Source organism: Chanos chanos, chromosome 10, assembly GCF_902362185.1.
Source record: "Chanos chanos chromosome 10, fChaCha1.1, whole genome shotgun sequence".
In the NCBI taxonomy this organism is placed as follows: Eukaryota; Metazoa; Chordata; class Actinopteri; order Gonorynchiformes; family Chanidae; genus Chanos; species Chanos chanos.
In genome coordinates, this window is record NC_044504.1 from 2208047 (window position 1) to 2225203 (window position 17157).

A 17157-nucleotide genomic window follows, 5' to 3' on the forward strand; every position below is an offset into this window, starting at 1 on the left:
TTTTATAAGGGCTTAACACTGCATTGCCAGTCTTTCAGCAAAACCCCTAGAGCTATAAGCTGAAGCAATAGCCCCCCACAATCCAGTGAGAGCTGCCGCTTTGAGACCGACTTCCCCAAATTGGTTCTTTGCCCAAGACACAGCTGGTCACTTTTCCCACAGCTTTTGGTTCTGTCCGTGTAGATGCATAAAGCCCACACTGGGCACCTCCATCGGTTCAAAAGGTGAGAACGAAAGGGCATCCAACACAGTGGGAAGGTCCCAGGATGGGACCAATGGTTTAGAAACCTGGGAGATTACGATGTGCACCTCTCACGAAGCAGCAGACCAAGGGATGTTGACCCACAGCCCTCCCCTCAGAACCTTTCACCAAAACAATAACCCCAAACATACATCAGAATCAACACAGAAATGGTTGCGAGGACACAAAATCAGTTTTTTGCAATAGCTATCTCAGTTTCCAGACTTGAATCCTATTGAAAACCCATGGTCTGACTTGAAGAGGGCAGTCCACAAGCACAACCATGAGACTATTAAGGATCTCGAAATGTTCTGCACGGAGGAGTGGTCCAAGATCCCTCCAAAACTGTGATCCAACCTGGACATGCTCGGAGGCCAAACATGGAGGCCAAAACAAATCAAAATCAGACATTCTACTCAATCACATGTTATATTTCATCTGAATTAACTGTTGCCCTCTGATGCAACACGTATGCCATCAAATAGATAGACATTACTAAACAGCCATTAGTCTCTGCTGAGATCACATCAAAATACTCCAAATAAAGACTTACAATTTTCACAATCACTTAAAAACCATATCTCATTCTATGGGCTATTGTTTTGTTTTGTGTTGTTTTCCAAAACCCCACACGCAACTATTTATTATCCAAGTAGAGACCAGCTATTAACAGCAGTGACAGGTAACAAAGTAAAAGTTTTGTCACTGTATTTACTGTATGGATTTAGACTCTGAGAGAATATGAGCAGCTTTGATCTTCTTACCCAACTATAGCTATGTGACCCGTTGCGAGTAAACCCTCCACATCGCGGCCACGTCAACTTCACAGGAGACCATAAACACCGTAACAAAAAACAAAAAAACAACAAAAAACCCCAAAACAAAACAGTATTTCGTCAAAAATGAGATAGTGGTGGAATCAAATTCCCGAGGTGCTTACCTATCATTCGCCTTCTTATTGAAACTGAAAGTGATTTGTAAATATGAAAAAAAACCAAAAAACAAAAACAACCCCACCCCCCAAAAAACAAGAAATATCGAGGCAAGTTGATTCTCCGTCAATTGACAGGGGAGAAAATGTGATCAATTTCCTGTGTTTCATTATTAAACCAGGCGCTCGCGCTTCTGTCTTTTGATACAGTCTTTCAGTTCAAGATCACCTTCTCACATTCGCTGTGATGTCAACTTGCTATACAAAGCAATTCTGATATTAAAAACGTAATGTAAATAATATTGGATTTATGACTGAAACCGTATGCGTGCATGCACTCTCTCTCTCCCTGCCTCTCTCTCTGTTGTTGCTGCACTATAAAACCCTGAGACGTGTCCATATATGTGTGCGTGCATGCATTTCCTTTGATAATCTCTCTCTCTTTGTTGTTGCTGTATTATAAAACCCTGAGAGGAGTACCAGACTTTCAGAGGTGCCAGACCCAAGATGAGCAGACTGTCCACTTCACCAGGCAGATCCCATTATGCTGCACTGTTTGGCGACTAATCTAAAATGTTTGACGCTGTCGGCCATGACATCAGTGCAGTGAGTTGTCTTCCACTGGTATAGTTGAATGCCTCTCTTACTTAGTTGGTTTTCTGCATAGCTTACCAGGAGAACTCAAGCTGTTGTTGCTGATGGTATTAAATCATACACTCTTGATATTAGTAACGGTGTCTTTGCTCTGTCGACTTTTTGGTACAAAAACAAAGCTTGTTTTCCTTAGTAATAGAAAACATATTGTCCAGTCATCAATACTGTCCGCGCTTGATTACAGTGATATTGTGCAGTCGTACGTTTCCCTCTCGACCCAAAAGCCGCCACACGCTGTGTATCACTGACAAATCACCCTCACCGCTATATTCTGTATGAAAATGTGGATTGGTCTTGTCAAATCAGGAGAAGAAATGTGCATTGTAGTTCACTTGTTCATAAGGCCCCATTAGCTTATTTACCTAGTTTTCTTCTTTAATCACCTAAAATAAAACGTGACACTTTATCGGCATAAACTCCGCTGACAGCTCCCGCGAACAGATTTTTCCTCTCGTCACTTGACTACTGCATGCTGGACACGCCCGCTTTTAATGCTGCCGTGGCTGGACTTCGTTGAACCAGACGTGATGGGTGGGACTTTGAAACTCAGACACCAATCACAGTGCCCCACGATCAGACCGCTGTGGTATGCGCCCGTTATGAGCACTGTCAACCATGCGACTGCTACCTGAAGGACCACTGAATAGAGGTTAGCAGTAGACGCCGTAGCATGCCATTGAACAAGTATTTGTAATAAATATTCAAACGCATCCAAAGTTATGATGGTTTCCATGAGCCCAATTTTTCGGAAAGTATTAAGTTATGTTCCTTTTGTCCTTGTTCTGATCGACCTAAGATTCGAAGGTAAGTGAACTTGCTAGTAGGCAACAGTGTGCTTCTGCCATGACCTTATCAATATTTTACTAGCAACAAGTATGTTGTGACACTTAAAAGCTAGCTAATTAACTCAAAACATCAAACATTTCATTGCTTACCGATTGTCAGGTGGTTAGCACAGGGCCTTGGAAGACAACACGCAAATGTATCATGAAGTTTGACGTGTTAGCGAGCTATCGATTTAACTGCCTGTCACTTGTATTAAATGCTAGTCAATGCCAACCAAACCTTTCGGTTAGCCAGGGAAAGTAAATGGGATCATGCTATAGTTAAGTGGACAGAACGTTACATGCTCGCCCAGCGCCTGCATTTTATGTTATGTCACGTCAATGAATAACGCGTAACGTCAGGCAAACAAACAAAATCTTCCTTTTAAAAAACATGACCTTAGGACTTCGACTCATATTGTGCGAAACTTCTTGACTCTAGGAGTGAAATGTGGAAAGGACAGCGGCGTAGAGAACCATCTGGAGATGGGTAAGAAACTCCTAGCTGCGGGACAGCTGGCAGACGCGCTCTCCCATTTCCACGCAGCTGTGGGTGAGTAAAAGAGAATAAAGAGAGGAATTGCCCATGCATACGATATTTATGTAGTTTACATTCTGTAAATATACAATATACAGTTCTGTAGTATACAGTATGCACCCGATTAAAGTGTCTCTCATTGTGTTGTACATAAAGTATGTTTTTTCAGTTTCATTGTGTTAAAATTCACGTTCTGTTTCTAGATGGAGACCCTAAAAACTACGTAGCATATTACAGGCGAGCCACTGTGTACTTAGCCATGGGAAAATCTAAATCAGCACTTCCTGATCTCAGCAAAGTTATCGAACTCAAGCCAGATTTCACCTCAGTGGGTATTCCTCGCCATACGGAATTTTGTTGATTTGAGAAGCATGTTAATCCTTATAGTGTGCAAGTACGAACCAGATATCTTATTGTTTCTGTCAAAAAGGCAAGACTTCAGAGAGGCAACCTTCTCCTGAAGCAGGGGAAACTTGACGAAGCAGAGAGTGATTTTAAGAAAGTGGTGAGTTACTGTTGGACTTCAGTCAAATTCATCCGCAAAACCTTAAAATGAGCTTGTTATTCTTTAGTGGACATATGAACCTGATGGGTTATTAAAACAAAATAAATAAACAAGGTAGCCAGCGAGTCGCTCTGTGACTGGACACTCCTGTTCTGTGACTCGACATACTTTAGTTTCACGCCAACTCAAGTTGGTGCAGACTGATTGTTTTTCAGTACGGTGCAGTCAGTGAATCAAACAAAGAGAGAAACCAGCAAAAACAGTGGCGTGATATTTTTCACTGTGTCCCTACTGACGGAAGAAGTACAGCACCACAGTAAAATACAACCCAAACCAGAGATTAAAGTGAATGACAGTGTGCACTGGTGTGTGTATTTCCAGTATGTGACATGCCAGTGTGCACTGGATTTCCTTTGAATTCCTTGTTTGAACTGTATTCAGGCGTAGTGCAGATCTGTGGTAAACAATATACCATTATGAGTGTTCCAGTGGGACAGATCTGAAGACAGAAAAAGTTTTCTTCATGGCTGGCAAAGCATTATAGAGGAGTGGTGTACAGTTATGTTTGAGCTGTATAATATTTATGCAGACTGCTGTGTTTTTCGAATGTGTCGGCTGGTTACCCGTCGGGTCTGATGACAATCGGAGCTGATGGTTAACTAGCCGCGTGTTTCGTATTTAGGGCTTACTGCACATGACATGAATCTGAATGATACTTCAAACCGCATCAGTTTATCTCTACCTAAAGAAGAAGCAAAGGCTCATTCTGTAAAGTCATGCTTCCTGAAACCGGTTGCCTGTGCATGTGCATCCCATGTCAGTAACTCATGTGTGGAGTATTTTTGCTTCAGCTCAAATCCAACCCCAGCGATAAGGAGGAGAAGGAGGCGCAGAGTCAGCTGAAGAAATCAGACGAGATCCAGAGGCTTGTGGCTCAGGCCCGACACGACTTCGACCGCAGGGATTATAGCTCAGCCGCGGCGCACCTGGACACTGTCATCGAGGTGATTACTTACGTATTCATATAACATGTGTACTATACGAACACTGCTGCAGTTCATGTGCACTATACGAGCACTGCAGTGGTACATGTGAACTGTGTGAATACTGCAGTGGTACATGTTTACTGTATGAATACTGCAGTGGTGCATGTTTACTGTATGAATACTGCAGTGGTACATGTTTACTGTATGAATACTGCAGTGGTACATGTTTACTGTATGAATACTGCAGTGGTGCATGTTTACTGTATGAATACTGCAGTGGTACATGTTTACTGTATGAATACTGCAGTGGTACATGTTTACTGTATGAATACTGCAGTGGTACATGTTTACTGTATGAATACTGCAGTGGTGCATGTTCACTGTATGAATACTGCAGTGGTGCATGTTTACTGTATGAATACTGCAGTGGTACATGTGAACTGTATGAATACTGCAGTGGTACATGTGAACTGTATGAATACTGCAGTGGTACATGTGTGCTGTATGAATACTGCAGTGGTACATGTTTACTGTATGAATACTGCAGTGGTGCATGTTTACTGTATGAATACTGCAGTGGTACATGTTTACTGTATGAATACTGCAGTGGTACATGTGTGCTGTATGAATACTGCAGTGGTACATGTGTGCTGTATGAATACTGCCGTAGTGCATGTTTACTGTATGAATGCAGCAGGGATACATGTGAACTGTTTGAATACTGCAGTGGTTCATGTTTACTGTATGAATACTGCCGTGGTACATGTGTGCTGGATGAATACTGCCGTGATACATGTGTGCTGTATGAATACTGCAGTGGTGCATGTGAACTGTATGAATACTGCTGTAGTGCATGTTGACTGTATGAATACTGCAGTGATGCATGTGAACTGTGTGAATACTGCAGTGGTTCATGTTTACTGTATGAATACTGCCGTGATACATGTGTGCTGTATGAATACTGCCGTAGTGCATGTTTACTGGTCAGTGTCGTCTGTGCCCCTTGCTCGATACTCTAGGCATACTGGTCCACTTGAGGACCCCGTTTGCCCTGAGAGAAGGAAAGACAATGTAACTGATGAGTTAAATAAAAAGAGAAAATGATTGCAATGAATGAATAACGGTCATTCGTATTTTGACAAATGACCATCAGACAGTTTGACATTGGCAGTTTGACTCTTCACTGACTGTGTCTTTTCACTGTCCTCATGTCCTCTCTCAGACCTGTGTTTGGGATGCTGACTCCAGAGAGCTGAGGGCAGAATGCTTCATTCAGCTGGATGAAATGGGCAAAGCCATAAGTGACCTCAAAGCCGCCTCCAAGCTGAGAAACGATAACACGCAGGCCTTCTACAAACTCAGCACCATCTACTACAACCTGGGCGACCATGAGATGTCCCTGAAGTAAGACTGTGTGTTCTTGTGTCCACCGCTTTGTGCATTAGTTATTGGAACTGACTCTGATTCTAATATTTGGGTATGAGGCTTTGTCCTTGTTCTGACGGAGCTGAGGGAGTTGAAACTGTGCCAAGGAGTCATTACAGCATCGTTATTTGGAGTCTTACTCACAATGTATACAGCCATAGAATTCATTCAGACCCTGGGAGCAAATGCACAAAGCAATTTAGCATGTAGAAGTCCTGGGATGGTGGATCTGTCGGGTCTTTTAAGAGCACCTATTTTTAGTCAGATGTAATGTTTGTCTCAGACATTCAGTATCCTCTCTCTCTCTCTCTCTCTCTCTCTCTCTCTCTGTGTTGTCCTCAGTGAAGTGCGTGAGTGTCTGAAACTGGACCCGGATCATAAGCAGTGTTTCAGTCATTACAAACAGGTGAAGAAACTCAACAAACAGATCCAGTCTGCCGAGGAGCTCATCCAGCAGCAGAGGTTAGCTTCTCAAAGTCTGCATGTAACACGCAGTTATACCAAACAAAAGAACATGTCACAGAATGGACTGACAGCATTTCAGTACCCCCCCCCCCCCTTTTTTTTTTACCCGTCCTTGAGCTTTTGCCAGATAAATGTCATTAACAAGAAGTGTATACAGAAACCGGTAAAAGAGCTGTCTGTAGCTCCTAAAATAATGCTTGTGTGTAAATCCACAGGTATGGAGAGGCAGTGAGTAAATATGAGTCCGTGATGAAGACGGAGCCGAATGTCCCTCAGTATACCCAGCAGGCCAAAGAGCGGATCTGTCACTGTCTAGCCCAGGTACACAACGACCACATCGCACACCTGAGCACCACACACCTCTGTATGGGTTCTCATCATGAATGTTTCGTTAAGGTTTATGATACACAGCTGAAACAGTGAAAATGTCTTAAATAATGAATGAGGGGTGAAGTTGCTGACTGGTTTTGTGTCTGTCTTTATTTTTTCATAGGACAGTCAGACTGCCAAAGCCATTGAGGTGTGCAGTGAAGTCCTGAAATCTGACCCAGACAATGTTAACGCGCTGAAAGACAGAGCAGAGGCCTACCTTCAGGATGAGCAGTATGAAGAGGGTGAGTGAGGGAGAAATATAATAACAAAGGCAAAAACTGGAAATGCATTTAGTTCCATTACACTAGGCTTACTGAGTGAAACTGAGTACGGCCACAGGTCTGCACAACCGTGTTCTGACTCACTGTCTGTATTACTGCATTGTTCATACCATACTTAGGATGAGTTGAGATTGCCGACAGATATCTTCTTAAATGTTGTACCACTGAGTCACAGTCCAGCTTCTGGCCCTGTGCGACCATACTGATCGAATCAGAACCCCCTCCCCCCTCCAGTCTTTACCTGTGTACATGGTAACTGCTGATTCCACTCAGGATCTGTCTCTCTCAGAATCCCTAGTCCCCTGGTTAGGATAGTTTGGATATTATCCAACGTAAAACCTCTCTGGATGTAAAACCTCTCTGGATTTAAGCCAACTTCATCAGATCAGTTTCTTTACCTTTCTTTTTAACGGGTTGTTTCCTAATACCTAAATATAAACCAACTAAACATGTTGTTTTTGGGGTTATTATTTGTCATTAGTAGCTGAGGTTTCTTTTAGGCCTCAGCTGTTTGAGCCCAAATCAAGTGACAGCCTTTTTTCTGTCTTGACAGCCATTAAGGACTTTGAGAAAGCGCGGGAACAGAATGAAAATGACCGTCAGATAAAGGAGGGGTTGGAGAGAGCACAGCGACTCCTCAAACAGTCCCAGAAGAGGGATTACTACAAGATCTTAGGCGTGAAGAGGTGAGATCTCTCTGCATCGTTGGTGTGCCCTTAAAAAAGCCCTGCGGTGTTTTCTGCCGTGGGCCTGGGGTACGCCCATGCTCATGTATCATCTCTGAACAGATCTGGGTGCTGAAAAGTGCTGATTTGGCTGAAGTTACCTTCATGTTGTTTTCCAAGCTTTGGTTAGTAGAGGCTTAGTCCTGGGATTGCACTGTGGACATCCACAACATTCAGATCATTTCTGATGAATGCTGACGATATTGTTGTGCTTATAGAACTGCCCAAAAGAAGGAAATCATCAAAGCTTACAGGAAGTTGGCACAGCAGTGGCATCCAGACAATTTCCAAGACCCGGAAGACAAGAAAAAAGCTGAGAAGAAGTTCATTGATATTGCCCAGGCTAAAGAGGTGCTCACTGATCCAGGTAAACTGTTCTCCGTAATCTGGCTCAAACTGGAGTCGCTTTGTTGAAGTGGGAATGTCACCATGTCTAAGTGATTTCAAGCCTGTCTCAGGCCACACTTACATGAAAGAGGTTTTGGATACAGTTGCTATAAAGATGTAAAAATCATACGCTGATAGCCGTAAACTGAACCCACTTTATTTATCTAGTAATATCTCCCAGTTCTAGACGTGAATCTCCCAAAATATGTTCTCTCTGATTCATTCAACTTCTGTCGGCTAGCCTCAACAACATTATCCAGGGTTAGTACGCTCATGAAAAACCTGGAAAAGTCATGGAATTTGAAAATAGCAATTTCCAGGCCTGGAGGGGTTTTGGAAAAATAAATAAAATCAGAAAGTCATGTAAAAGTCATGGAAATTTGCTTTGCAGATAACCTGTTTAATAGAGTATATGTGGTTCAGTAGGGCTGTATCGAATGCCACTTCTTGCCAATTGAATCTTAACCAAGCTTTTTCGAACGAAGCTTCAAATGTCTCTGATGTGACGTCATCGTTTTGGCCTGTTGTTTCTCAACAACCTTATCACACAGACACTAAATAAAAACAGCCTAACGTGCCCACTAAATTTCAGTTGAGTAACCTGAACCGTCTCGTGCCTCCACAGAGATGAGGAGTAAATTTGACCAGGGAGAAGATCCTCTGGACCCCGAGAGTCAGCAGGGAGGAGGACACTCCCACTTCAGAGGCGGCTGGGAGAACTTCCAGGGCTTCAACCCTTTTGGCTCAGGACCGTTCAGCTTCAAATTCAGCTACAACTAAAGCTATGTGTCACCCCCCGCCCCCCCCAAAAACACCTAAACTTAACCAAGTGTCTGAATCAGACACCGATGGCCCCGCTGAGTTCCCACTCAAACGTTGTTGTCTGACAACGTAACTTGTCCTCCATGCAATTGAAGGAATAAATTACCTGTTGAGGTGAAGGCCCTGGGGGAATCCCTCCTCTGCAGATGTCTGTGTTTTCAGGCAGTAATCTCTGTGCTTGGAAACAGCTGTACTCAGAAGTTTCTCACCATGAATGGGAGTGTGGGAATCGTTTGAGAATTCCCACTACATCTTCGTTCTGTAGTGTCTGCTCTAACCTCTTTTTGGCCATTCCAAATACTAATGTGTACATACATAACTCCTATTTTTCTATGAATTGAATAATTCTTAATTGTAAATAAATGAGAAATAAAAGATTCTATTTATGCTTCTTTAAGTAGTGGGGGTGTTTTTAAAAAAAAAAAAAAAAAGAGGTCTTATTAAGTGTCCAAACATCCCATCATTCCTGATCAGATCTGAATTATTATTATTATTGATATTATGACTTATTATTTAGTAGTATCATCATCATTAGGGGTCTAAACTGAAAAGCGTACCTCCTGTAGCCTGGTGGGGTGTTGTTTAGGGGTGGTTTGGTAAATCCTTGGTAACTGCAGCAGGGCTCCAGACGAACTGTTTTCAGAGGCATTCCAGAATCGTCCTGAGATGCTGCATCAGCCGTCCCGAATGTGAAAACTCACTGGTGCAAAAAGACAATTGCCTTTGCTTACATAAATGTTATATTTATTTCTCAGTCGAAAGACTTGTGTTACTATTAGCCATAACCATCAGCCATTTTAAAAACTGACTATGTATTTTTGAATCTGTAGTTATGGACAATCATGTGTTCCATGTATTGGTAAGATAACACACTTACACAGGCAGCAATAAGTATATTCTGTTATCTGAAGGTCCACTAGAGTATAATTATGTACAAAATTCATGAAGGATTCGCAAGACAAAGAAAAAAGATGGAAATCAGTCAATCCATGATACTTTTGTGAATCGGTGGCATAAGAGATTAGGGTTTAGGATTTCCTGGGAAGTTCAAGTTCAACCAGTTCAGCCCTTGCAGCACTTTTATTTAGTCAGATACACAAATGTTTACTTTATTATAAGATTTCTAATCCTCCAAGCCATAATACTTTTTTGCCTGAAAGGACCGGTTCGCCAGTGAACACAGTTAAATGTTACACACTATGGTCTTTCCAAAACCTTATACATCACAGAAGCACAGCCAGTCAAGAATTTTGTCATTTTCTGAGGACCTTAATCAAAATTCCACCTCCATGTTTTAACGAATCAAACTCATTCTCCACATAAGCCGCTCTCCCTGGTTCACCCTCAGACACAGGTTTAAGAGAACGGGTCATTTCTATCCATTTCCAACTCAGTCTATATCTCTCTCTGTCAAATGAATACTGATGATAAAATTGAGTTATGAAGAGACTAATACCCTGAAGAAAATGCACTTCAGAGTGAATGACAGACAGAAAACAGAGACTCCTGAAATACAGAAGACAGAACCTCCTCTCTCAGAACCAGACTCCACAAAATGCTTCATAAACTGAAGTGGGTGAATTTGTGTTACACTGTAGAGAAGCTGTATGTCCCATAGACCTCTAGGGGGAGAATTACTTACACTTTATGAACAGAAAACATAAACCAATCAGAAACCTTCACCTAAAACTCCACCCTCTGTCATACCTGGACATAAGGAAGTAAAATCCAGGGCAAAGCTCAGGATGTAAGTCCAGACTGGACAAACCAATTGTTCTATCAATAATAAAATAAAATGAATTTAATTGTTGGCAATCTGACCAAAACTGAAGGATTCACAAAGTCTACAGCTCAGAGTGGAGGTCAACAGGAGGCAGAAATTCTTGAGAGTTCCAAGGATTTTTTTCTCCCTAGAACTGAACATCTAAAAGTGAAAGTTCAGGTGTAATTCAATGAGTCATCATTGAAGAAGTGGAACTTGTGTAAAATGGCTTCTAAAGCGTTGATGTCTGAAGAGGATTTCACCTGTCCTGTGTGCTGTGACATCTTCAGGGATCCTGTTGTCCTGTCATGTAGTCACAGTGTGTGTAAAGTTTGTATACAGCAGTTTTGGGAAAAACAGGATTCGAAGAACTGTCCAGTTTGCAGGACAACATCCTCAAAAGAATTCCCTCCTCCAAACTTGGCTCTAAAGAACCTGTGTGAGACTTTCTTACAGGAGAGAAGTCAGGGAACTTCAGCAGAGTCTGAGGAGTTGTGCAGTCAACACAGAGAGAAACTCAAACTCTTCTGTGTGGATGATAAACAGCTTGTGTGTTTGGTGTGTCGGGACTCAAATAAACACACAAACCACAAATTCAAACCAGTAGATGAAGCTGCACTTGACAGAAGGGTAAGAAAACAATTCAGTAAAATGTTAATGTTTACATTAATTAAAGACCACAGCAGCTTTTTACCTATGTGTAATCTGAAGTTTCCTCAAATAAAATATCCTTTAAATTCTGCAGAGGCTGGCAAAATTGTGTAGGTTACCTTGCCAGTTTGTATGGCACAATGAAACAAACTAAATCTCTATGTCAAAATGCCTTTTCTCTGTTTAAAATGTTATATTTCAGTGTTATATTTCATTATATGCAGACTGTTAGCAGTAATTAATTAGTGGTTAATTACAGATTGTGGGGTCAGTCTATGTCAAAACTGTTTAATGTAGCAGTGAAAGGTCGGATACAGTCTCTGTTTGTCTGTCATCCTGTGTCTGTGATCTTCACAGACCAGGGTCCAGTACTATGAAGGAGGATTTTGGGGTTAGCGAGGTAACTTTAGCGAGGTAACAGATTTAACCCTGGGTTTTCAGTGTCATGATAGGGGTTCACTTCTTACCAGGGTACATCGCTATGATAACTTCTGCTGCAGACCTAACCTGCTCCAGATCAGGCTGTGTTTGAGATAGCAGATCAAAGCGTTTAAAGGCCCCGCCTACTGACTAATCAGTCCCCTCGGAAAATGACGTTACCATTCCTGGAAAGTCCTGTGGATTTTGGTGCGCGGGACATTGAATTTACCCTGTTGAAGAAGTGTTGGAAAGATTTAAGTTAAATATAGACTATACCTGTGTTTCTGGCCATTCAGACAGAGAAGCAGTCCTTCATCTGTTTTTTCACTTTGATCATCCAAATTACTTTAGACAGATATACAAAACTTTATAAATAGAAAAATGGGTATTAATGTCTTTGACGTTATTTTATATTTTGTGTTCAGTGAGTTGGATAGTAATATTAACTATATGATTCGGCTCCTGGTCATTCTTGGCAAATCCCATGTCCACAGATCGAAATGGTCTGGCTCCAAACCCTGCTTTAATCGGTTTGGTGTTCAACTCAAACAGTATGGAACTTTAATCGAATATGTGAAGAACACAAAAGCTACAAAGACTTTTGATATTTTAAAGGAAGTACATTAACTCCAAAAGGCCTCATAGTGAATGAACTTTGGACTCCTCTGGCTAGTACAATGTTGCTCTTTACGGTTTTTCTTTTGTGATAGGGTTAGGGTTAGTTCTTATACTTCTTTGTTGTGAATAAAGGAGGGGGGGGCACCTTGGTGTGAGGATAGTGAGAGCGTCTCTTGGGAAGCGTCAGAGTTTTCAGAGACAAACAAAACCCTTTGGCTTTCCTTGACCAGCATCTGTATGAAGGATATAGATTGTCTGTGGAGGGAGCTGGTTATCTTTATCGGCTCCTTGAGTCGTATGTTGCCAGTGCGACACATTGAAGTCACACGTTAACAATCCAGCAGACTCTATGCATTGCCTTGTGTTTTTTTTTTTTTTTTTGCATATTTATGCTCTAGGTCATGCGGAAAAAGTAAGGAAGAACATGGTCATCCACACAATTCACAACGTGTCTGTTGGTCTAACACAGCGACTTGATGCGTTTGTTGTGTTCCCAGGTCACTTGCCCACGCAGTCAATGAAACAGTACTTTTATGAAGTAGCAGGTAGACAATAACTCAAGTTGACTACGTGATCTATAAATAATGTAGACACTATGACGTGTGCTGTTGTATCTTACTGTTGTACCTCTCCATGTTTGCGACAGGTCGTCTGGTGCCAACACCTCCAGTTCTTAGTGAACGTGTTCATAGTGGGAAAACCTGGGTTGACTTAAGGAGCTGATGACCACTGTCGTGACATTGCTTATCCGTGACTGCAGTTGTTAGGGTTTGTCAGGCCAGCTAATGAAAAGACTGAATGTGAGTCTGTTGAACTTGCTTCATAGTATACGCCTCTGGTCAGTTCAGTAAAGTCTTGGCTGTGTAGTTTCTAATGGACGGGTCAGTGTCTCACACACACACACACACACACACACACACACACACACACAGACTGTCTGTAATATCTCACTTCCCTCCAGGAGGAACTCAAGACTGCACTGAAACCCTTACAGGAGAAACTGAAGATCTTTGAAAAACTGAAACGAACTTGTGATCAAACAGCAGAGCACATTAAGGTGAGAATAATTAGTAATGAAAACAATACAGTCATTTGACACTGAACAATAACTGTGAGATATTACTCACTGTCATGAGTACAGTGCACTATGGTAATTGTGTATTTTTCTGTTTGTCATTTTAGAGTCAGGCCAAACACACAGAGAGACAGATTAAAGAGGAGTTTGAGAAACTTCACCAGTTTTTACGAGATGAAGAGGCAGCCAGGATAGCTGCAGTGAGGGAGGAAGAGGAGCAGAAGAGTCAGATGATGAAGGAGAAGATTGAGGAGATGAGTAGAGACAATTCACATCTTTCAGACTCAATCAGAGCCTTAGAAGAGGAGATAAAAGCTGAAGACATCTCATTCCTGAAGGTAAATTACCACAATATACACAATTCAAATACATTCAATTCAAGTATGTTTGTGTCTCAGGTTATGGCAGACAGGAGGATACTTCCAGTTTTTATAAGTGTGCCCCTCCCACAAACATTTCATGCAAAACCCACACAAAGGGACACAAACCATCACATGTCCCCTCCAAAACACCACTTGCCAACAATGTACATTGCTAGAAGGGTGTGTAGGGTGCTCTATAGAAGACCATCGTAGCCAGTTCATCTTGATGTGTTTTATTTAGTGATGTCTGGCTCTTCCAGAAATGATTAGAATTCATTGATTCTTTGACTCAGTTAATGTTTTTGAGGAGATGTTGCATTCTCAGTGTGTGTTTGTATTGTTTTAGTGTCTCACAGAGAAAGAAAAGTGAATCCTGCTTTTGGGCTTTCTGTGTTCTGAACTGAACATTGGTATAGTGTTTACCTTCATTTTTTACAGTCTGAATCAAACATTCTTCATTGTTCATTTTCTTATTCCCCATAGACAGCAGTAGTAGACATTGTCAAAAGATCAAACAGATCATTTACACATTCTTACTGAAACAGTTTACTCCTTCTTTACCGTGAGGGTATGTGTTTGTCAGAGAGGAATCTAAAAGACATCAGAATTCTTTCCTACCAACTGCATTCTGGTACTCAGTTAGGGAAATGTAGATTGTCCATAAATACATGTTTTATACATTGCAGAGGATTTTTTTTTTTTTTTAACAGCAAATGATATTCTCTCTGTTTCACCAGTTTGACTGAGTTTGAGTGTTTGGGTTTAAACCAAATGAACATCCCTCCCTGAGTCTCTCCTCTACTCCTCTATCACAGCAGTCACCTCCTTCCTCCCCATCTCTCTCTCTCTCTCTCCTTTTAACGCCTCCTTCATTTTCTCTCCCAGTCTGACCAGTTCCCTCTCACAGTAGTCCCAGTCTTGCTGCAGCTGGTTGAGTTGGTGTTGGTTTTTCTCTTGTTTCTTTGTCGTTAGAGATTTACTGTGTAGAGAAATGTGTTTATATCTTGTGTGTCTCATATGAGACAAACATTTCTCTAAGTTTTACCAGTTCTGTCACTAACTGGGAAAATAGTCTTTTATCAGACTGAAGGTGTTTTGTGTCATCAGGTGCTCTGTCTCTATCTCTGATTTCTGTAGTGCAATGTAGGCATTTCTCTCATGTTAAAATGGCCAAATTAGTTCCTTGTCAGGAGCTGATGTTGAGCAGGACTTGTATGTTTTACCTCTCTCTCTCTGTCCCTGTCTCTCTCTCTCTCTCTCTCTCTCTCTCTCTATTTAATCATAAACATTCATTAGATATCTTCTGATCATTCTGTTTTGTCTCCTTTCACAGAACTTTGAGGACACAAAGAAAAGGTAAAGCAGTCACCTCTTAACTCTCTGTTTATCTGTGATACCAAAGCCACAGCAGCACTGACTCCTGAATGTTATTCCAGAGCCCAGTGCACTCTGCAGGATCCACACATGCTTTCAGGATCACTGATCCATGTGGCAAAGCACCTGGGCAACCTGAAGTTCAGAGTGTGGGAGAAGATGCAGGAGATTGTTGAGTACAGTGAGTGTTGCAGCTGGAGAACAGCACAATAACTGTCACTCTGTTGAAATGAATGGAGCTGATGTGTTTGGATTCAACACACTGAGACATGAGACTATGAAGAGAGAAAAGACACTGAGAGAAATGTTTTGGGGACAGACAGTGAGTGTGTAGAGTCTGTAAAGTTGGTCCTCATTAGAGACAGACAGTGGTAATGAACTTGTGGTTTTGGTATGTAGAGGATTTTATCCACAGTGAAGAAAAATTAAAAACAAAAAAACAAGCAGATTTGAACTGATTTTAGACAGCTGAATCGATTTAATGTGGTTGTAAGTGATACACTGAACCATAACCCAAGGAAAATGTTCAGTGAGAGAAATGTTCAGAGAGAGAACTGTTCAGAGAAAGAAATGTTCAGACAGAGGTTTTTATTTTGAGAGAAAAATCAGAGGAATGGACTGTAGCGGTAGAAAAAAAAAAAGAAGTTTAAATAAAACAATAAATTTTAAATTAACACTGTTCAGTTTTAGTAACATTTTATACCAATTTACTCTGTTTGACTGACATCCATTGCCACTAAATTTTATATTTTTAACTTACATTTATTTATTTACATTTAGTCATTTAGCTTTGATTTGTAAGGCATTTACACAATGGTGTGTGTGGTGTGTGTGTGTGTGTGTGTGTGTGTGTTTTAGTGTTGTGAAATAAAAGAGTAAAATATTCAGTACAGGTGTTCTATAAATGAGAGAAGAGAATGATCTCAGTTACATTAACAACATGTTTTCTCTGTATGTTCACTCTTCATTTTCATACAAACACATTCTGTCTGTTACAGTGACATTGGCTTTTTCTAAAGGGATGTAGAGACTTAGAGCTTCTGGAATTATGACACAGTTCAAATGAAAATGTGTTTCATCTCTCCCACTCTTCAGCTCCTGTCATTCTGGACCCCAACACTGCAGAAGCACGACTCATCCTGTCTGAGGATCTGACCAGTGTGAGATACAGTGTTAGACAGCAGCTTCCTGATAACCCAGAGAGATTTGATTCAGGTGTATTTGTCCTGGGCTCTGAGGGTTTTAACTCAGGGACACACTGCTGGGATGTTGATGTTGAGAATAGTATATCATGGCGTTTGGGTGTAATGACAGAGTCAGTCCACAGGAAGGGAAGAGGAGTCTGGGGTGGAATATGGACTGTGAGTTATTATGATGAGAAATATTGGTCACAGTGCCCAGGACAGACAGACACTCTCCTCACATTCAATAAGAAACTCCAGAGGATCAGAGTCCAGCTGGACTGGGACAGAGGAAAGCTGTCATTCTCTGACCCTCTGACCAACACACACATACACACTTTCACACACACTTTTACTCAGAAAATGTTTCCAATATTTTATAATGGTACTAATTTCCCTCTGAGGATCTTACCAGTGCAGTGTAGTGTGAGAGTGGAACAGCCCAGTTCGAGCTGATACTGTCTCTGAATGAACTCACATCACACACACATCATTATGTTCAACTCATCAAAACAGACATTATACAGTTAGATCACATCACCATTACATCACAACTTT

General features: G+C 41.4%; 2 protein-coding genes across 2 annotated transcripts; both read left to right on the plus strand.

Moving 5' to 3' along the window:
* Window positions 1-2435: 2435 nt before the first annotated feature.
* On the plus strand, window positions 2436-9125 carry dnajc3a (DnaJ (Hsp40) homolog, subfamily C, member 3a). Its single transcript, XM_030786033.1, has 12 exons — window positions 2436-2630; window positions 3093-3203; window positions 3392-3516; window positions 3619-3693; window positions 4545-4697; window positions 5902-6083; window positions 6447-6566; window positions 6785-6890; window positions 7063-7183; window positions 7776-7908; window positions 8166-8314; window positions 8960-9125. Exons 1-12 carry the CDS (start codon window positions 2546-2548, stop codon window positions 9112-9114), a joined length of 1515 nt encoding a protein of 504 aa, XP_030641893.1. The 5' UTR covers window positions 2436-2545; the 3' UTR covers window positions 9115-9125.
* Window positions 9126-11143: 2018 nt separating this feature from the next.
* Window positions 11144-17055, plus strand: LOC115822633 (tripartite motif-containing protein 35-like). The gene is made up of 6 exons (XM_030786544.1): window positions 11144-11548; window positions 13569-13664; window positions 13790-14020; window positions 15378-15400; window positions 15481-15599; window positions 16514-17055. The coding sequence occupies exons 1-6, from the start codon at window positions 11144-11146 to the stop codon at window positions 17053-17055; spliced, it is 1416 nt and encodes a 471-aa protein (XP_030642404.1).
* The last annotated feature ends 102 nt before the right edge of the window (window positions 17056-17157 follow it).